Below are 22,848 nucleotides of genomic sequence, written 5' to 3' on the forward strand. Positions count from 1 at the left end.
AGATCTCCGCCATGAAGTATATGACATCATATAGCAGAGTGAGATACTTGGTAAGTTTATGCAGTGCCTTATGTACTGCCTCTCAGTGAGAACGGCGTATTTATTGATTGCTCGAAAAGAAAAACGTTTCAGTTAAGAATCGACTCGGATCGTTGTGGCCAGCTCGAAATAGTATCTTTAAGTGGATGCTTTCTAATGGCTCGCTTACGACTGCGGCAGACACGAACAGAGAGACTTCATCGATATCCAAATGCTGACACAAGTGGTTCGTCCTTATTCCGCGTAGCATCACCGCCTTAAAACGATTACTTGACTTTGAGGAATCAAATTCTTGGGCTATGCATATATAGGGTTACCATAATTTGAGATCCAGAAAGGACGACACTTTTCACAGGCTGCAAAAGTTCTTACACAGCGGCCAAGAAAATAGAAAATACCGAGATTTATATTTGTAGAGCTAATTTCGTTGTGTTGACTAACAAAATAGGCATTTTTTCGATTCGACTCCCGAAATACCCGTCGTGTGTCTTTTCAGTCAACATTTGACCATTATAGGCTAAAACGGATGACATTTGAGCGAAGGCGGGACATTTCTTGAAAAAGGAGGACGTATGGTAACCCTACAGAACATATACTGCGGCGATGTGATACGGGCAAGTGGTTATAGTGGGCGTACAATCGTACATCTTCCTTGTTGAGGCTGGGAGAAGGAATATCTTATTATAATAAGTGTATTTGCGAGTTCCAGAGCAGCTGACGAACGGACGTGATATGTTTTCAACAACATACTGCACAAAATCAAGATGGCTATTTGCGCTAATGAGTGTGTGTATTGAAGTATGACCATCAAGGTCACAGCCTTTCGGATTGGTGTTTTAGATTAATACTAGCGCATCTGTTGTGACATCGTCCCACGGAATGGCAATATTATCAATAATTATATCATTATGTGAGCTGATCTCGGCACATTCTCCTGAAATCATCTCGTGATACTGTGATATTCGCTAGGTGACGCGGTGGCACTCTACTTTCAGGATGGTTACCAGTACAGTTGACGAAGTGTAGTGGTGGCTATATCATTCATTCTACAATTATATTTTTACGTCACCCTTTGCTAAATAGCTTTTATTCTAATTTCTACTGTATTTCTATGCTTGTTCGCGCGTGATTAAATTTAGATAAAGGGCAAACGAAAAGTCTTCAACTCAGTAAATTATGTCGCAATGAAGGTATACCTGAACGCAATAACCATGTTTGGTACCGCCATTCTTCAGAATCTATCACATTGGCATCACAATTGTATTGAGTCTATATTTGCGGTTGGCATAATGATAAACCGATTTCAATAGTGATTGCTCATACGGGCTACGCCGTAGTCTTACAAGAGATATTATAAAATAACAGGCCAACGACGCCCATTCCATTGTTTGTCCTGACAAAGGAATGCCGAACGCTTCAATAGCATCATTGATGTCTCGGTGATAAGTAATGCCTTGGTGAGTAGGTTCAGGTACGGCAGCGGGTGGTTAGAATTGTGTCAAGATGGGATCATCCCCGTCCAAAAACGGCGAAGGCACGGATACATCGAGTGCAGGTTAGTATAATGCGAAGTTTAGCACTATTTAGACCAGAGGTCTCAAACTCAAATGTGCTCGCGGGTCAATTTCCTAGTTCTTGATGACGCCGTGGGCCGCATCATCAATAATAGGGATATTCAATGTATAATTCCCAAGTAGGCCTTATTTGACGGGACCTTGCAGACAGGCATTCCACGAACATCGTGGAAATGTAATTTACTATTGTACTATTCACGTTTGACACGTAAAAAAATCACATTTTCATATATTTGAATAAAATTGTTTTTGTGCCGGGCATCATAGACATCATGCGAGAGGATGCATCATGACATCGATAAACTGTTGGGTTATAATATTGCAGCTAGTGGACCTTTGACGTGCCACAATTTTATGTAGAATATTTGAAAATCTACTGAAGATTGATCTGATATCAGAGCATTTAAGCGGTGTAGCCTCATCCTGGTTTTGATATAGTCGTGATAAGTATCGGCTATTGTTATTATTGTCATTGTCAAAGTCAAATTAAATCAGAGTTAGATCCTACCTTCAATTATTATTGGACCATATCAATAACAACTTAAATATAATCATTATTGAGCCATAGTAATAGCATTGCTTCTTAACCTTTTTAGTGATCGTATCCAATGTGCTTCCAATTAAATTTCTCGTAGCCCCTGTCCATTTTCAACACAATTTCGTATGGTAGGCTACTTATATTAAAATCAGAAAGCCCATCCACATAAAATCGCGCGTAGCGCGAAGACTGTTTTCCTGTTGAATAAATTGTCCCAGAAAATATTCCACAGCATATATCCCTAATTCCACAATGCATCTCGTACACCCTGATGTGGTGCCTCGTACCCCGATGGGGTCTGCGGACCCTGGTTAAGAACCCGTGGATTAGAAATGTCCAATCGGCGAATAATTCATTGGTGTTACAGCTATAGAGCGTACTACTACCTTACTCGCCACCGATAATAACATGGATTAAGAGACCAAAAAACACCCAGCATGAAACCAACTATCTACTTCACGGGGGTCACAGAATACCAATTGTTTCCATACTGACATGATTAGATAGCAACCCTACGCAACGCAATCTACGACCTTTTGATATATTACTAAACTCCATGACAGGTTCATAGATCCTTGCGTCCATGGGATTACCAAGTCACCGTTCGGAGTTGCAAGTCCTACTCTGATTGTAACGTTTGAACTGACTCAACTAAAGTCATTTTCATTTAATCACCCATAGTCAATCCGAAATCCAGTTATTTTACGAGAAGGTCGCACCAAACCAAATCACAATTTTCAGTCACGAATCATCCACGGGTAATGCTTTATCATCATGAACTAGAAATCTGACGTAATAGCTGATTTTCTACCGCATAGTAGCTTTTAAAAGTGATGTGATAGTGAAGTTCTTGGAGATTTCAGTGATTTTTGTAGTAGTTTAGCGTGAACTTTAAGTTCTTATACATAAAAAAAGATATATGGAACTTGAATATATTGTTGAATACTTGAAATTCCAAAATACCGTGGCAGGCCGCACAAACTGCTCTCGCGGGTCGTGTGTTTGAGACGTCTGATTTAGACAATAGAGACCGTCTCATGCTTAATACTCACAAAAGCACATAAAAATATTTGTTGAAGTGATGTTGTATGCGATTTTTCGCTATCACTGGTGTGTCAATTGATTTACCAAAGTTTAGTAACTAAACATATTCATAACTCGTTAAATCTCAAGGATACCACTCGAACGTGATCAGCGTAGATACACTATAGTCGGGACGTGGTATTAAAACAAGCTATAGCTGAATTTCAGTATTGTAACATCAGTATTGTAAGGTTTTGGTATTCCAACAAAAGACACGTCAGAACGATAAAAGTAGGCTATATAATATTATTTGTTCTCAAGCCTTTTAAGTAGGGGCTACCACGTAGACTTGGACAACTAGATAATTCTAGTGCCTATTTGTCTGCGGCATTTTGCAGCGAGCTAGCAAGAATATCCCGCTCGAGCAGGGAAGTCCAGTGCCAAGCCGTCATCGCATTACTTTCACCAGGGGCGGGCAACTTTTCCAGTCGGCGGGCCGGATATAGGAAAATTAAGTATTTGGCGGGCCGGATTGCTGAATCGATACATTATTCGCCCATTTATCCACATATACAAGTTCTAAATCGTATTTATTGAATGTATTTTAACGACAGCAATGTCACTTCAAAGCCATTTCTCGCCGATAATGACGAAGACAACGTGGATTTGAGAACAACATTGTCATACAGGCGCCGCATGTCTGCTTCTCTCTCATCAATCACCACACGGTGCAAACACTAATTAAGATTTCGCGGCGTTCGATAAGTCCGTTACCCCAAATTTACCAGGATATCAATTCATTAGGGCTGAGTAGGTGACGCGATAGCGTCGTTGTTCAACTGTGTGGCCCATTTTATCTCGATATTGAATTCATGCGGAACGCGGCTTCTACGACATTTGAAAAGTGGCCTGCGACCCGTTTTGAGTTGGCGACCCCTGGCATAAGCGGTGTCTTACAAAAGCCTAGAAGTGTGCCGTGCTATAAGTCATCGGCTACGGAATCAAAAATAAGAAATATCGGCGTGGTGTAAATGGCCATTGTAGTCGACAAACACCATGATTAACATAAACGATATTAGGGTTGAGTACATCATAAATGCCGCTTCGACGAACTTACGCGTAAGCTCCACTCTCGCACGCTGCGCAGTGCGCATACATGTATATAATAACATACAGTCACTAAAATTTGACGTAGTAAGCAAGCAGCGGGCAATCTCGGCAGACTGTAGCCGCGGGCCTCATTATCATATAAGACTGAAAACTGTCCGCGGGCCGGACAAAATCCCTTCGCGGGCCGTATGTTGCCCGCCCCTGACTTACACCGTACAGCCATATTTAGTTATTGTGCGACGAACAATAGCCATGCTGGTATAGTAGCTTGTAGTCTGCGAACAACATTCTAGTTTCGATCACAACTAGAACAGAAGCCAAGAAAAAGAAATGATTATCACAGGCTTATTCACTTTCATGCCCGCAACAACACCAAGAAAAAAGAGAATGATTGCTTCAGATCTAACCTAAGAAAATATATTAGAGGATGAAGTGGAAAGATATTTCGCAGCAAAGAGTGATAGCATGGACTGTGATGTTTTGAGTTACTGGAAAAGAGAAAATCGTTTTCCTCAGCTCAAGGCCGCTGCTGGTCCTGCTCGAGAACTCGGCGGCATGACTGCAACATCAGCTCAATCGGAAAGAGTTTTCTGCCATAAAGGAAAGCTGTATAGTGTAAGGATCGCCAACTCAAAACAGGTCGCGGATCACTTATCAAAATTCGTAGAGACCGCTGGCCGCAAGAATGCAATTTCAAGACAAAATAGGCCACACTGTTGAGCAACCACGTGTTTAAAACTTTACGTTAGTACAACGTTGTAGTTATCAACATGGGCGATGGGCATGGTTACCACAAAAGAAGTAATATTTTATTAAAGTAGTACAAATACAGCGATAAATTTCATGATCATTGATCATATAAGTCATGTTAGTTTGAACTATGAGCTGCGCACGATACCTGACAACGCTTTTCGGCGAGTACTGAATCGATATTGGGGTTAGCCAGGCATGTTACTATCTGAAAGCAGGGATATCTAGAACTAGTTCTATCCCTGTCTGAAAGACTATCTCATCCTAAAGATAGATCTTGTGGGGACGCCCCAGGCCGTTTTCTAGGCGTCTGGGTCTTGGTGGTGTCTGGGCCATTGCAGGTCAAGACAATATGCTTATTGCTTATTCATATCAGCTGACTCTCCATCGATGGAATGCTGTTACCATCGCCGAAGCCGTTTCAGGTAGTGAGGAATAGTGTTGTTGGGCACAAGCGAATAGCTATATTTAAAACAACAACAATAACAATTTTTAAACTGAAATCAATTTCAGCATTTCAAAATCCTTTATTTCGCGTTCTTCCAAAATCAAAAATCAGAGCGCCGGCCACAAAATATGACCTCGCGGGCCGCGTGTACATAACCCCTGATATAGTGCAAAACGAGCCAAGCTTGGTGTACAGACGTTAAGCATTTCATGGTTAATGGAATGCACCATGATTTGATGTGAACTGAACCTTTTGCTGTATTGATTTCTCATTCACAATTTCAAAGCTTTTGCTAATTCTGTAATTCTAATTCTATAATACCCAATTCGGAAAAGCTGAAAATTTCTAGTTGTCGAAGTCTGCTACCACGGATCAGTTACTATTAATGCTGCTTTTTAGTCTGACATTGGTCGCCATAATTTACCATTTGGTCTTGATTTCAACTCAGTTCAATGGGGAAGCGAGTGGCGCAGTGTGCTAAGCGACATCGGCACATCATATAACCAAGTATAACAGCGTGATGCAATTCATCCATCGGTCGACATTTGATTCATAACCCGGTTTGCGCCAAAAACTATTCCTAGGGCAGATCGACATTCCACTTATTAGTGTTGTAATCGACGTTCATTAAATAGAACAACCCGGCCGTATGTCGTCAGAAATAATATTTGTATAATTTTAAGATTACCCACTAGTTGACGTTGTGAAGTTGTTGTGGGTCTTGCTATCAAACACCGTTTCTTGTTAATGTGTAATATTACATTTGCTAATATTAATTGTATCAGCAGTGTCTCACGTTTTCATTCCTGTTTTACGCTGCCTGTTGCTACATTCCAACTCTACTATTTTTATTTATCAATTCGACATTATCTCCATTTGGTTTTGAATTAAACTCTGTTTTATTTCCTTTATTGTGTCGGTAGCTCTTGATAAGTGACATGCGAAAAGCTCTTTGAATTTCGGGTTTTATTATACGTTGATTATGAACGTACTTTTGAAAGCGGTATTCAAATTTTGTACCACCATGCAGTTGTTCATGTTACTTTATTGTTTCACATTTTTCCATAGTTTCCAGGTTGGGATATGCGAAGCTGCTCAAAAAGCTGGAATCAAAAAATAATGAAGTCGTTCAACTCAAGAGCCGTGTTAAAGCGTTGGAGGCCGAACTGTCCAAATACAAGCGAACGAATCCACCAAGTCGATATAGGAATACATCAATCTCTTCAGACGAAAAGTCGATGGTTGGTTGTTTGTTTTGTTTCATTCACAACATTGGCGCTTGTCTCCTATAAAGTAGTGAGGAGCGGATCGACAAATTCTCCTGTTTTTATTGCTCTGGTCCGACTCCTAGTCCTGATTCTAGAAATGACCGTGATCTGGTCATAAAGAACTCCCGATAATAATTATATACTCACAGGGTGGCATTGAATATTGATTGAAACAAATCAAACAGGAAATTAAAAACTCAAAGATTAAGACCAACCCTTATCTGAAGTAGCAATGCCAACATGGACTTAGTATGGGGTTTATTTCCATGAACATTTCACTTTAACTATTGATTCGAGGGTGGAAGAGGGTAAGGGTGTCATATTCTATAAAAAAAAATGTGCTGATCCGTCTCCGAACCGGCTCCAGTCAAAAACGAAAAAAATCCGGCCGGATACCCAATCCGACTCCGGTCCATGCCCCGCCCATTTGCGCCCAGCACGGTAATTTCATTAACATCAATGTCTCTTGCTGCGGTCTTTTTTCATATTACGGATGCTCTCCCACCGTCGGTCACTCTCGTTTGTCGTGCGTCCGTACCTTGAGTTTTTGCTGCCGACTTTTGGCCTGGCGCAACTTCACTCTGGGCTTTTTCATACACTGCAATCGCAGCGGGGTTAGCGATAAGGAGCCCATATAAACCTTCGACACATAGCAGTTGGCCCGAAACGGGATTCGAACCACTGTCATTGGTGTCGTGACAACTGAGCCACTCGCTTCCCCTATTCAAATGGTTTTCTACCAAATCTACTGAACAGATTTTCAGCTAAAATTACTTTCAGATTTTATAAAGTAGAGAGTGGTTTTTGGATATGTTTTCATCGCGGTTACGGGCAATCGTGATAGGGACATATGGTGAAATAGCACCTGCGTCACGACTCACGATTACTGAATACATCATTTGTAGTGACATTGGTCATGTTCAGTATCAGTTCATGATCAGCACTCTTCCAATCTGCATTCATTATAGTTTTGTTACGCACTGGGAAATCACAGTTCTGGTTGTAATTGAGTAAAGAGTTTCGCTGTTACGTCTATGTCCTGTCCACTTGAGTGCCAACTATGACTACTTAATATATGGGTGGCGGTACTAAATTTAAATATTGCTTCCAGAACTACAGTCATTGCAGTATAGAATTTATTAAACTCGAAGACTTTTCGTGTGCCCCTTATCAAGAGTTAACGGCACAATAACAAGCAAAGCATATAGAAGAGATTCAAACGAAAACCAAATTGGTAAAGTATGACGTAATAATGCAATAAAAAAGGAACGCTAGGCAAAGTCAGCTATACCGGTAGTCATAACTAGGGCTGGGCACAATGATTCGAGTACTCGAATCTGAATCGAGTAATTATTTTAATGATTCGAGTCGAGTAGCAAAATACGATTTTTTCGAGTAATGAAATTATACGTTCCTCGCAACTGAATGTTATTTTATCAGCGATAGATATTGTTTGGATGCTATTTTCCACTGCGAGAGCCTTGAAACCTTGATTGGGCGTATCAAAACATATAATACAAAGCTCCGACCTTTACTGGAAAAACATTTCTGAAGTCATGACCCTCCTACAACATTGTAACAAAGTGCAATGGAATCGGTAGGGTCGAAGAAATATCAAAAGTATCTTTAAATTGCTAGATAACAGGCATGATATTCTTTGTGGTGGCACAAAAGGTACATATTGGAGCTTTGACATATTACATTTTGTTGTGACGTCATAATGAAGGATACTCGATTACTCGACTCGACTCGAAGAATATTACGTGATTCAGAATCGAATCACTCAGGTACTCGATTTTGCCCAGCCCTAGTCATAACGAAAAGACGAGAGAAAATCAAATTATACAATACACGATACGATACGAGTTTCATTAATTCTTTACTGCAATGAATGTAGTTCTGAAAGCAATACTTAAATGACTACTTTGACGAACTCTGCTTGTATGAATCGTCGAAGAGAAGATATAGGGAAATAGAAGTGGCACTGTGGCAGTAGGTGAAAACCACAATCACTTGAGTATTGGCCTAGCCCTAAGTGATGCAAGGTGGCAAAATCTGCTCGTTTACTACCAAAAAGTAGCAGTACACCGTTACTGACCACCGCCGTATATACCGCAGAACTGATCCTCTTTTCTGTAATAGGTATATCAAGCATGACATAATGTTTAACATTTTGGCTACACATGAGATAATGTCCCAGTTCGGTTTTGTGGCAGCAATCTGTACTTCTCTTCTACACATATAGATCATTTACAACTCGGATGGCCTCGACGATTTCGTACAACTTCCTTCTCGAGCAAACCCAGCAAAGAATACAACTTCTTCGACACCGCACGGCAATCTACCGAAGCCGGGAGATCACGTGGTGTCCATGTGGGGAAGTAGCAAGTGGCAGTATTTCACAGGTGTTTATTTATGTTGTTTTGTCCGTGCAATTGTATTGTCTTATTCTATATTCTTCAATCATAGCGACAATATTGAGTTTCGACGCGTCTACACTGAATTATACAATTGAATGGGATGACAAAGATCCCACAGGCCGTATCGTGCATTATTCAAATCTGGCGCTGGACAAGGTACCGTCGGAGGACCAGATCGGAGTCGGGTCCAAAGTCATGTTTCATCAAGGATCGTAAGCGCACATCGGAAATAGTGGTTTCGTACTTTCGTATGCAGCTATTGTAGTAATGTTCAGGTATTTTGTATAGCACTCCAGTTACTCGAATACTTGTAAGTATAGCCTACTCGAGACATATCAGTTCCCAGCCCCAGATCCCTATATTGTTCGCGTCTAAATCAGGATTTTTACCGTTAGACAAACATCGGGAAACTGCATTTCGTAAACGTAAAAGCCTTTGAAAATTTTGGGTTGAGATGAAAGTCAGTTTCAAGGTAGTTACTGACGTAGCCTACTGATCCGGGGATATATGTACATATGAAAATCTATAAATCTCTTTACTGGTCTAACTACAGTCGATTTTTCAGATAGGTTACTTGACCGCTATAGCGACTATAGCCTATAAGACCGGTAATCTTGTCGGTATGCAGCAACGGCATTAGATTCTGCTGTTCCATTCTTGAACAGTCCAGAGGTGGCCAGACCTGTGACATTCTCGAACTGCATATCGCAAAATCTTGGGTTAAAAACAGCGGTTACGCAAAGTAATCGAAATTACGAATTTATTTACTCACGATCAAGTGTAGGCTACGAAATGGGGGTCATTGGTGTGGGGTGATAATGTGAGTCTCCCACGTGGGCTGTAAGCTGTTTGAAATTAGGTTGATATGAAGTTAAAGCAGTGCGGAGCAATTATTTCAAGTATTGGTTTGTCAACAGTGGACGATATTTTCACTTCACAAATTTTATCGCGGAATATTATGACACACAACAGCTTCGTAGCGAAGATTCAAGCTAATGGTTTTATAATGATAAAGCTAAACGCAACAGAACATACACACAGGTTTACCTCCATTATCAGCGGTTGCAAACTCTCGATGCCATTCTCTTTGACAAGTTTTATTTTCCTGCTCATATTTTAGTTTTGCAGATATTTCTCAAATATATTTTCTTTGCTAAGCTGAGTAGCTTGCCCGATTTTGTGGTTGGTTGTCTAAAAAAATGTCATTTTCTGGCTCAAGTCCCGAAAAGACCGCCGGACCGTCACTTGAGCAATGATTTACTATATCTCAGTCCAATTTCCACGTACATTTAACAAAAATTTAAAACAAGAGGACGTATGTTAACCCTACCACGTCATGATTGTCCAATTTCAGCCCTGTTTAGCCCCCCCTTGCGTTATTTTTTCCTATTGCTAAGTAAACGTTACGGCGCATACAATACCTTTGTGATATATAACGTATTGTTGTATACTCTTTCTAAACCTCTTGGTATCATGAGGACATACATCTGCATTCTGCAATTTGTGCATCGTCCATTGTCCAATCATTGAAGAGCAGCAATCAAATGCTCAATGAGCACCTGTATGATCAATAAGAACATTTTGCTATGTCACGGGGAACACGCCTTGTAATAAGTACTGGAGAAAAAAGTTCATCAGAGAACAGAACATATTATGCTCGAAGTATACATGAGGTAGCATCGTTGTATGCCGTACTCATAGATACCGCTCGCAAGAGGTTCACGGAGTCAATAGGAGTGGCGGTCTGCGTTGGCATCAAGGAGAAATCACGAAAATCACCAAGCTCGCAGACGGTACCAAAAGATACGAAGGAAAGCATACAAAGGGAGAACAGGATGGAAAATGGGTCACTTTTAAGGTAAGAACTGCTCCCACAATATATCTACGTATGCCGGTAGTGAACGTTGATTTTATCAAGGCTTATAAATCGGGCCAGGGTTGCATTGTGTTGTAGTGGTATGTCACGCCTAGAATAATGGTGATGATAGAGATTTATCAAGCACACAGTATCCAAATATTTTTACGGTACAACTTTGATTTCAATGCATCTGACTGTGCTGATTATAACGAGATAGTCCTTGTAGCGTTGTCCTACCCGACTCGTGCCCATTGTCCATCCGGACTACCGTCCTAATCCATTACAGATCCGACTTAATTCTTCCCGCTACTATAACAATTATATGATGTATCCTGCTATCATGAATACATGTACCAGCATATTTATTGGCGTGGTGCTCTGTGTCTGTTTGCTCATTGTATAATTGCGCAGGCCAATGCGGGTTATTGGCAGTTATGATATCCAATTATATCGGATATCGATGATCAATAAAGTGATAATGGTCCCGTCGATTCGCTCGATTGTGGGTTTTGACTAGCGGGTCATTTCACACTGAATCGAGACAACATCGTCCGCAATACTGCATTTACATATAATACCCCTTGCGTCACTAAATAGAAGAATGATAAGTTTTCTGTAAGGGCTATATTGGACTTTGTTAGACACTCAGGCATATAGGCCTCAGTGATGAGCTGATATTGATTTCTGAGAATCCGAATCCATCCGACAGCTCGAATCTCTGAGGAAGTATCCGTCCGAATCCGAACAGTTTCATCAAAATATCCATGCGAATTCGAAAAATCTTGTCCAGAATCCGAAATATCCAAATAGAATAACTTTTCCGGAGAATACCAATTGTACAGCTGAGCTCAGGTACATTTCGGGCGTAGCCTTTACAATGGCAAAGCCTATAGAGTTGGTTGATTCATATTTGCTCGGACCTATATATATGACAGACCAACTTTAGAGTGCTACCAGTCCTAACACAAGGGGTACACTGTCTGTTCTGGTTGTCGAGCTGACTTGAAATCAAAAGTCACGTCTGGTCAAAACTATCCAAAAATATCCAAAGTAAAGTTACAACTATCCGAAAATAGCCGAAACAAAATCTTCCATAGAATCCGAATCCAATCCGACTGTCTCAAAATTGTGCAAAATCCGATCCGAATCATATCCGAATACGTCCAAGGGTCATCACTGATAGGCCTGGATAAGATATGCGATATGCTCAGTATAGTTGGACGAAGATCGATTCGGATATAAATTTCCTTGGAATTTCCTTCATTACAGGATTATTCTCCATTTTTCTCAAATTATAAAATCGACGACTTCCGATTGCCTCCCAACGTGTTCGATGTTCTTGACTCCGTAAATTCAAGTGAGATCGTAGCAGTGTTGTCCTGCCGTTCTGCAAAGTTATTGCAACCCTCCGATCATACTTTTGCAGCTCAAACCTCCACGGTCGATGATGACGAAATTGATATCTTTTTGTCCTACTCGATTATAAACAGTCCGGCGGCAGTCAAGAACAAAGAAGTGAAGCAATCCGATTTACCGCCATCGTATGAAGAAGCTATGTTGGATCAGTTGTGTGATCCACGGGACATTGTGCAGCACCTCAGAGAACTTGGTAAAATATGAATCTCTAACATTCCTGACTTACTTATGACAGTTTAACAACAGTATTTTGTTGCGATTCTTATTATGATTGCGAAGAAATAGAATTACCTGTAACAAAATGCTGAAAGTTCCACAGAATGCTCAGAAGTACTCATCGCCGCTGCTCAAGTATGGAAGTAATATTAGAAGTAATAGTTGTAGAAGTAATCTTTGCAATTATAAGTCATGTCAAAACTACTATGCCAAGTGAATATAGAAAATGTATAGTCTGAAATATACTAAAGTACGTAGTTTCTAAAGGCAGCTTTGCTCTAGTGGTCGGATACTTTATGCTGTGAATAGGAGGTGGCTACTTTGCAAATTACAAGTGTATCTTCGTCACTTGCGGAAAATGTCAAGTGCTGCCACAAATGTTCGGAAAAATATTCAGTTACCGTGATACAGAGGCTGTTTTAGGCTGTTTTATGACAATTTCACTCGTAAAAGTGATGCAAAATTATCCCAAAACTACTTTCTTGTGTTAAAAACTGTTTAATTAAGTAAAAGTGGACGTAGTCTAGATTCCAGAACATAACCACAAGTAAGAAAAACGTACCAGTGAGTCAAACAAACCTCGGGCCACAATAGAATTGCTACCAAATATATGTTTATCATGATGTAAATAATTTTAGTCCCCATTGAACTGATCTGTAGACTGTAGGACTAATAGACTAGTTCAAGTAGTATAACCAAGTACACAATGGTCACTTTATGGAAGACCTACTGATATTGTAGATGTAAAAAGATTCAATAACTGTTTTCAGAGAGCTTTATTATACGTTCTCACTCCTCACAGTACCCAGCTTAAGCAAGAAAGCATGCATTGTCATGTGTCCACCAAGTGTCTATTCTACCTAGTCGGAAACAGACACCTGGTGGACCCAGCAACAACAACACACTACCACAATGACCATAAAGGATTGTAACAAATTCACTCCTAATGATGGGTGGGCTGCCACAACTTTACCACAATGTGTCAGTATTCCTGTTTCTGTTATAGGCCTATGGTTTACCAAATATATATAAACTTCCGCGATTCAGGTGTCCGAGTTTACTGCGTTGACAAACAAGACGCCGAGAATGCATTATTGGAGACCGCTACGAACTTGAAAAAAGCTAAAGTTTTTATTGCGTGTCTTAGCGACGAGTATGCCAGTGATGACAGATGCAGAATGGAATTCCAGTACGCCAAAAAGACTCTACACCTACCCGTCATACCACTAGTGGTAAATTCATATCTCAATAGCAGCAATAGCTTCCATATTGAATAATGCACATTGCTTTTTGTAAGGTCGGTACTGGTTCATTCCAATGGAAAATGACTGTGGTCGGGATGCTGATAGCGGGAGAGCTGTACATTCATTTCAAAGACCGCACAATTCAAGGGTTTAAAATGAACGAGTTGTTGCGATCAATCAAGCGCCACATACCTGACCTGCAGTTGAAGAATATTCAACATCGGGCTACTGGCGATGCGAGATTCGACAACATGTTTACCACACCCGGACTCACATTGACCGGTATGTTCAAATCCTCTAGTTTGCGCAGAGTACAGTTGGAAATACTTCGTAATGGGTGCCACCCCATCATTGACGGTGAACTCATCTGATTGATCTTGACTCGTATATTACTTACATTTATTATAAGACAATAATTTCCTTTACGTGTAGGTGGTCAAATCACTTTTGATATGCCAGTAGAAGTAGAAGTAATGCTGTAAATTGCTTCTCAATAACAAGTAGAAGTATCCATTTTCAAGAAATGTAGCAGCATTTTGCTCGACGTGCAAATATCACAACCTATGTCATCTCATAATACGACATATAGGAACGTGTATATTTTTTCAAGGCGATCAATTGGAAACTGCGAAGCCGGATATATTCTTCAGTTACTGCTGGTCCAATTCGTGCAAGGCCAAAGAAACGGGGCAAATTTCAGAATTCGTTGGATCACTGTGGAGCGATCCTCGATTAATCGCGGAGAAGCTTGCAAATACCACGCGGGCAATGACTTGGGTGGATATCAAAAGACTGGAAAGCGCGGCCGATGGAATGGGAATGGTGAGTTAGTTTCACCATTGGTATAGTAGAGATGTAGACATACTGAACATATATATTGATATCTCAATACCCAATTGTGACTCCTCTGAAACCTTAGGACATTCGCCACCCGGACATGCAGTGATAAACATCCAAGTGTGTCCATCAAATGAGCAGACACTTACATGATCTGTCAATCATTTGATATAGATAGCTAGATATCTACCTTACTCAGGGACAGAGGTGATTGGTAACAAAGTACTGCTACTATGTCCATTGTCCATTGTCCAATTACTGAACGAGGTTTAGCCTACCTGTGCTACCCACACGCGTGGTTGTGTTTTTCTACTATTTCCTCTTCTAATTACCAGATTTTAGGTCAAATCAATTACTTTTTGCACTTTAGAATTTCAAAAGTAGAAAGCAGTTTTTCTGTTAAGTTCGCATCACTGTCACGAGTGGAATTTTCGTAATAACCACACTAAATTATTCCCGTATCACGGTAACTAAATATATTCTTGACTACTCCACTTATTTTTAGTGCCATTGGTCATTTTACATTGGTCGCGAATATTACGAAAGTAGTCACCTCCATTAACAGTAAACAGGGTGCGACTCATCGACCAAATCTACTGTTTTAAACCACTTTCTGCAGCACTCTCCAGAAGTTAATTTTTTAGTTATTTTTGAAGTGGTTTTAACCTATCTTTAAAATTGCTACTTCTACTGGTAATGAAACATATATTTAGGGCCTTTCATCTACCTTTACCGGACTAGCAGCGATGTCTGCTTTGACCACCATGCTCAGAGGGCACTGATAGTCAATTTCCTGTGACGAAATTTGCATCCAATGCCTTTACCTTGTTCAGTTTGATCAAATCGCGACTGCCATCACCGATTGCAAAGTGGTGGTGGCATGCGTGAGCAACGAATACGCCAAAAGCGACAATTGCAGAATGGAGATTCAATTCGCAGCGTCATCGCTCGCAAAACCTCTCATCATCGTAGTTGTAGGTAAGACATATAGCACAAGGAAAATGCCGAACTCATATTACCCGAAGGCTCGCTTGTTATCATGATGTCGGATGTTTATTTGTGGCAGGTGCTGGTGATGAATGGAAAGAGACAGTAGTTGGAAAGGTTGCAATGGTCGGTATCGCTACGATAGACATGCAGGAAATCGAAGACGCCGAGGAAATGGACAAAAGAATTTTTGATATTACGTAAGTCTTACTAGGTTTCACATCACGTGTCATCAGAAATGGTCAAAGCTCTTCAAGTGGGAGTAGAAAATCAAATATATCAAGAGCACTCAAGTAAGTAGCACCGTAGTAGATTTGGTCTCATACTTTTAGCAGCTTGTCGGTGGACGAGGCTACTTTTGAAAGCTTCCGAAAGCTGCATCATCATGGCTAACGCAAAATGACTGATTACATTTGAGATATTTTACCACTCTACTTGAGAATCAATGTTGACTATACTTTGAACACCTCTGTATATCTGTCACATTTATTTCGGACAACTAGTAAACTTCAATGGTCGTGTGCATCTGATCTTACCACTCAGGCTTCGTTCCTTTAAAATTTTATTTTGCATCCGTTTTACTTCTAAATGTGACTCGCGCGTCATGTATCTTGCCGGTGTTTGATCTGGTGACCTCTAAATTGCATTTGTAATTCGAACCTTCTTTTTTTAATTTCCCTCCGATAAAATTTTTGCGTGCATAGTTTTGTGGATGTAAAAATATTCAACACAAACTGCTAGTTTTACGTATTTACGACTTAACAAGTTACTACAACTTTGCAGAAGCCATATTCTCGAAATCGACGGCTTCGAGGGCAAAAAGCATGAGAAGGAGAAAAAGAAAAAATCAAAGAAATCGACCGCGCCGTCGACACAAGAAAAGAAAAATGTTTTCAAAGCCCCGGTGCCAGGTGACCACGTGATCAGCCTTCATCAGAACTGGGCTTACTTCATGGCTACAGTGGTTGAATTCGACCCTACCGACCTCGTCTATACTGTGGATTGGGACGACGGAGATTCGTCCGGGAGAGTGCAATCCTATAAGGTAATTCAAGTAACTTGATTCGCACACTCACTTCACGTACGTACAACTATACTTAGGCCGGTCATGGTATACCTTTATGTCAAGGTGATGCTAGTTACTGTACTCCTCATAGAAAAGCAATTGTGCAGGGCAGAAGTACAGTAATGAATATTCGTTCATTAGTTCCTTGGTATTATGGGTAATGGGTATATCATAGATATATATTATACTCGGTGTTGAATTGACATACTCTCGGTATAGTCCCGAAGTACGTCACGTCAAGTTCGTCACGTCGAGGTTTGCGACCGCTGTATGGGCACTGTGGTAGACTATATGACTGCTCAATGCTAATATTCGGATCACTTAGATTACAGCATTTAACCGTTCGTCTGCAGGAAAGAAGCACATGCTATACTGGATGCAGATATTCAGTAATTTTTGGTCTTTGAAATTGTTTCTTTCCTACAGGATGTTGCTCTGGACGTAGTCCCGACCTTGAGCGAGATCGGAGTTGGATCGATCGTATTGTTTCCTCAAGGCCGTTACGGAGGAACGGAAGGTAACAATACAGGGGGACAACGGTATCACCAGGGCAAGATAACAGCTATTAGACAAGAGAGCGACGGGACTACATCGTGAGTATATCAGTTATAGGTTTGGGTACGCCGTGAGTGCTACGAAATAGGAGTGAATGCATTAGTTGCATTTAGTATCGATTTTCAAAGTCGGCAATACGAGAATGGAATAGAGTGAGCATTACGTATATGTTTGAAGAGCTTCTTGGAGGTACAAAACTTCAATTGAGTAGTATATTCGTATTGAAATGAACCCGAATATTTTCGGCCGACAATCGTCAGGAGTAATCAATCGTCAGCAACTAGTAGAGAATTGAATGAAAATTGATATCAACAATCGTATCACAAAATATGACGTCACCAGCATGGAATTTCAAAAAGAGAGCGTTTTTTAGATGGTACACGAACTCTTTTTGTTGACACAGCCTAGTCTGGTGTATTTTGATAAAGGTCGACTCCGAGGCACACAAATGAAAGTATGAACGGTCCCTTCCGACGATGCGAAATCTGTCTTCTCGATAATATTTATCACTAGCGGGATTATCCAACAGATGTTTGCCAATGGTAGAATTTAGGGCCTTAGATTGACTATTACGTATAGATGTATTCAAAGTTGTTAGCATTGCTAGTCATACAGAAGTATAGAAGCTGTATATGTCTACTCAACTAAAATTGAAAGTAGGCCTATTAATGTTCAAGACCTGTTCAAACTATTTCGAATAGAAGTAGATAATGAAAGTTCTGAAAAGTACTCAAATAAATAGTTTCTCAAAGTCGATTTGGTCGAGGTGGGGTGTTATCTTATCAGTTAATCAGATACTTTCACAATTACAAGATACATCCTTGCGACACTACACATTGATACAATCTTATAAAATATATTCAGATTCCGTACTGGAATAGATGGTTCTTTTAACAATTTCATTAATGAAGGCGAAGAAAACTCTTCACAAACCTACTTTCTACTTTTCAAAATAACAACATACTTCGCTGCTTACCACCTCTCCATAAAAATAAAACTTATTAGCAATTCCATGTCTAAGTACAAATCCAAATCGCACTTAAAGAAAATTGTAAATCCAAATCCCTTCGTAATTCGACCAAAATCTGTTCAAATCAGATCTAAATCCAAATCACTGCTAAATACTGATTCATCTATCGATGCTCTCATGTCGAGACATGTTCGGTTGTGCAGCGAAATGAATAATTATAATCCAATATAGTAAAAAGAAAGCACGACAAATTATTGTATTATAGTTAGGATCGCGTGCTAATACACGCGACTGATTGTGTGGCGAAAAATGACTGAAGGGCTGTTCGACCGAATTTTGTACTGGTCTTGGTCACACCATTGCAACATTCTCACATCTTCGAATCTGACAGGTTTGATGGCGTTCACACGAAAGGAAGCGATGATCGAAAATGGATCACATGGGCTGGATACTGTCAGGAATTTACCGGAATGAGACTACAAGACCTGCGTATCGCTCCGAACGCCATGGACGCGCTATTTGCGTGTAAACAAGCCTTCAATTTAGGCACCTAGTCTTTTGCCAACTGGATGAATCGACTGTTAATATATAACTTGGGCGATAAAGTTAAAAATTAGTTATAAATCAAGTTTCAGTAATGATGTAAGGGTTCTGCTCTAGTCTAAGTAAAACTACCATTTCAAATCTTCAAGTATTTTTTTAACGCTCGTACCTTTTGTGATTTCATGAGATGTTCTCGTACCCCCAAAATGGCCCTCGTACCCCCAAAATGGCCCTCGTAGACGAATAAAACTGTAATAACAGGAATGAATCTCAGTATAGGCCTATTAATTGCATGCATTACAAACAGTATAGTCGCGTTTTCCAAATGACTTGATGTGACTCGGACCCAACGTATGAGACATATCAACTGACTTCGAAGTCGTGTTTTCTAGTCAACTTTCCAGTCATTCTGCTTGTTCGCAAGGCATTCTAAACTTTCACCCTGACAAGCGACCACGCCGTATAAACTATTAGGCCTACTTTATTTAGTTGATCCGATTCTCAGTTACGTTTTCGATGTGGTTATCATCCCATCAGCAGCGGCATCGCAGATAAAAACAACTTCAGCATTTCAGTATAAATTTGTTCAATATAAGTATCGTTAGGGTGAAAGAGATATCTGAATCTATCTCGGGTTAGCATACATCTCAAATAATATATTCAAGCACCATTATAATGAACGGCGGATACAAAATAAATATATATACATTTGCGCATTTTTTTGCGAGTTAGTCATTGAATGCTTCGATTCGATGGATTTTGAAGATAGCGGTACTTGTCCTTCACTACAGCCACAGCGCGCAGATATATTTTTTACATTTAGTTGAATGGTCAGTGATTGATGGCCTTTTGGGCAATTTGATAACATGTAAAAATCCATGGTTTGGTACGTAACCGCTCCGATGAATACGTATTCTTATAATCTTCGTAACCCAAACACGTACCCTTGGTTAAGAACCGCTGAAGTAGAGGTAGATAACGACGGGTTTACACCACAATCAATTGTGGCATGGGAAGTGGTTGAAACAGTTACTACAACTCCCCGAGTGTGTATATTGCAAATATAAAAAACATGCTCGAAGAAACGACTCTCTGTGATGCTGTAAAACAGGGGTTTCAAATTCGGTCAAATGATTCCCAAATGTTACCCTCGAAATCTATACCTTCGTTTTTCACTGTAATGTATTATTTTATCAAGACTATACATAATAGTATGCTTACAGACCATAGGGGCTCTATTATTAGCGACACCTTTATTCGTTAGATACGGGACTGTCGAAAATACAAGGATTAGCCGATTGAATACAATTATAGACCGCTAAAACAGTGGCTGCAACGTCGATATAAATTTTCATATTTTTATGCTCTCCTATTTTAGTCGTAATGCGTTTTAGCTCTGCTTATGCGTTTTGAGGAATGCAAGGGGTTTAATTGTAAAAGTGATCGTTGCAATTTGGTTAATTGACGTTTTCGCCTCTGTAAAATACCCATTTTTGGTCCATCTTCCCAGAAAACTGTGGACGTCAGTATCTCGCGACTTTCTTAACATTTGGTGTCAATGCGATCGAATTAAGTGAAAATGCTACACTGCCGTCGAAGGGCTAAGGTGTGGACTATATGTCAGAGATTTGCTGTATTGTGGAATAATCTAAATACATTATTCCCTAATAGAATTTAGTTAGCAATAGGGCTTGGCACAATGATTCGAGTACTCGAATCTGAATCGAGTATTAATTCTACTGATTCGAGTCGAGTATTGAAGCGCGATTTTTTCGAGTACTGAAAATATACGCTCCACGCCACTGAAAGTTCATTTATCAACGACAATTATAGTTTCGATACTAGTTTCCACTGTGGAAGACTTGAAACCTTGATTGGCCGTATCGCAGCATGCAAAACACCTAGTGAAAAGCTACTAACGTTACTGGGAATAACATATTTCTGAAGTCATGATCAACCCACAAAATGTCACTAAGCGCAATGAAATCGGTGTGGTCGAAAATATACCAATGTATCTCCAATGTGATGAATAACAGACATTATATTCTTTTTGGACGCATAAAAGGTACTAACTTGAACATGGACATCTTACATACTGTTATTACGTCGTAATGAGTGATACTCGAATACTCGACTCGACTCGAAGCATTATGCGTGATTCAGAATCGAATCACTCAGGTACTCGATTTTCCCCAGCCCTAGTTAGCAATGTGCTAGATAATATAGGCATTTGCCCATCTACTCAGAATTGCTTCACGGGCCGGATGGAATCGCGTGGCGGGCCGGATGTTTGATACTCTTGCTGTAAAATATGGTAGATACAGCAGTATCATAAGGTTATTCTTGACGAACACTGTTGATGGAATACATTATAAACTACACTATTGATACAATACGATATTCCGTGATATATACACCATGCACTTACGCTTACGTACTTGTGTTACGTTTCTCCGATGCAGAATAGGCATATTGTCATGTTTAAAAAATATATTTGAATGAGGTGTCAAAATCAAAATCATTCCTACTGTGGTGTAGGTAGTGCTTGAACTGTGTAATACCAGACTTGGTTCGCCATGTTTATGAATCGTATGTACAAAGGGTAGTGATTAAATGACCAGTGGATGAAAGGGTATTTCGCATCCACGGGGGGCAAAGATCATCGATTCATTTTGCGGGAGGCTGTCAAAATGCATGCTCAGCAACGTGAAGCAATCCACGGGACAAGCCTCGATTTCCAATCTGTTGCAATCAAATTGACGCAAATCAAATTGACTTTAATATTGATATGGGGAATTATGAATCTGAAATTGACGAGGACAAAGTAATAGGCCATAGCTACCGCCACGACAGTGTCAGAGGCCAGGCACGCCGTCGTCAGAACAGTAGTCCGTTTTATTAGTTGAACGTACTTCAAGCGAGTCACAATATTCGAATTGCGATTGAAATCTTTCAATTTAATAAGCGGATATATTAAGAGAACCAGCATGGGCAGCTGGACTGCCCAGGGGAACAGCAGCAACAGCGCGGTTAGCGACCCGGAGCGCAACAGGTCAGTCGTGATTTTTAACGAGTAATCATGGAAAAAATACATGCATACACTTACATTACCAATCGTGAGGACGGTGACGTAAACTATGAAATATTTGCTAATGCACCTCATCAAGTTATTGAGAAGGTGGGCCAGGGCCGGTTCCTGATAAAGCCATCTCTGTCTCTGCCATATCACCCCGTATATCACCGCGAGAGAAAACGCGTATGCGGCAAAGCCACAGTAGCCCCCAACTGTATCAAAGTATATGGCATTGTCCCGTTCTATTTCCGGGCATGCAGGAACAGCTGGGAACGTTTCGAAGTTCAGAGAAGATAAGTTGCAGTAACTCATCACGTTAGGGAAATCCTCCGTAAGGTTATACAGATGTTTCGTATACTTCTTCGCATCGTTGATGATCTTCAAGTCGACGCAGTAATTTTCTCTTACTGTAAGATATACATTCACGTATACCATCGCCACGATTTCCATGACTTCCGAGAGAAGCAATACTACGCAGCATACCGCCAATAGAAATATGGGAATTATCGTTTCTGAATCCTTGGACTCGCGCCGGACTTGCGCGCGATAAACATAAATCCACTGAACAACGCAGAGGTATAGACTAATTCCACACAAGATCGATTCTGTTGTTATAACACGATCTGGGTTAAGTTCAACGCCGTTGTCAGCCAACGGCACCGCATCCCCTTCCATACACGACATGCTTTATAGAGTTGTGACGCAGATTTGAGAATCTTCGGTCATTGAACTCATTAGAGTGCCATGACTATCCTGAAAGCAACGACAACATTTTTATATTACCAAGTCTCTATGACAGTAGTTCGTGACCTTTAATAACACTTCTACTAATCGGCAAGCGTTCGCGAACACCAAACCTTCGCTGAGTCATAAAAACAACAATCTATCGCAATAAACATCTAACCACACGTCT

The 22,848-nt window shown here is 40.3% G+C and overlaps 1 protein-coding gene across 2 annotated transcripts; it reads left to right on the forward strand.

Annotated features, from left to right (window-relative positions):
• The first annotated feature begins 1,386 nt into the window (after positions 1-1,386).
• LOC145435905 (uncharacterized) lies at positions 1,387-19,083 on the forward strand. Of its 2 annotated transcripts, XM_080313170.1 has the most exons (15): positions 1,401-1,594; positions 6,551-6,723; positions 8,996-9,155; positions 9,220-9,382; positions 10,872-11,028; positions 12,298-12,385; positions 12,455-12,637; positions 13,708-13,892; positions 13,958-14,186; positions 14,515-14,726; positions 15,575-15,719; positions 15,808-15,928; positions 16,512-16,773; positions 17,221-17,387; positions 18,711-19,083. In XM_080313170.1, the coding sequence occupies exons 1-15, from the start codon at positions 1,543-1,545 to the stop codon at positions 18,871-18,873; spliced, it is 2,460 nt and encodes an 819-aa protein (XP_080169296.1). In that variant the 5' UTR covers positions 1,401-1,542; the 3' UTR covers positions 18,874-19,083. The 2 variants fall into 2 exon arrangements, with proteins under 2 accessions (XP_080169295.1, XP_080169296.1); XM_080313169.1 differs by having other exon boundaries at positions 1,387-1,594; positions 12,298-12,637.
• The last annotated feature ends 3,765 nt before the right edge of the window (positions 19,084-22,848 follow it).

Source organism: Botryllus schlosseri, chromosome 3 (assembly GCF_051294905.1).
Source record: "Botryllus schlosseri isolate E-star chromosome 3, Bs_hap1, whole genome shotgun sequence".
In the NCBI taxonomy this organism is placed as follows: Eukaryota; Metazoa; Chordata; class Ascidiacea; order Stolidobranchia; family Styelidae; genus Botryllus; species Botryllus schlosseri.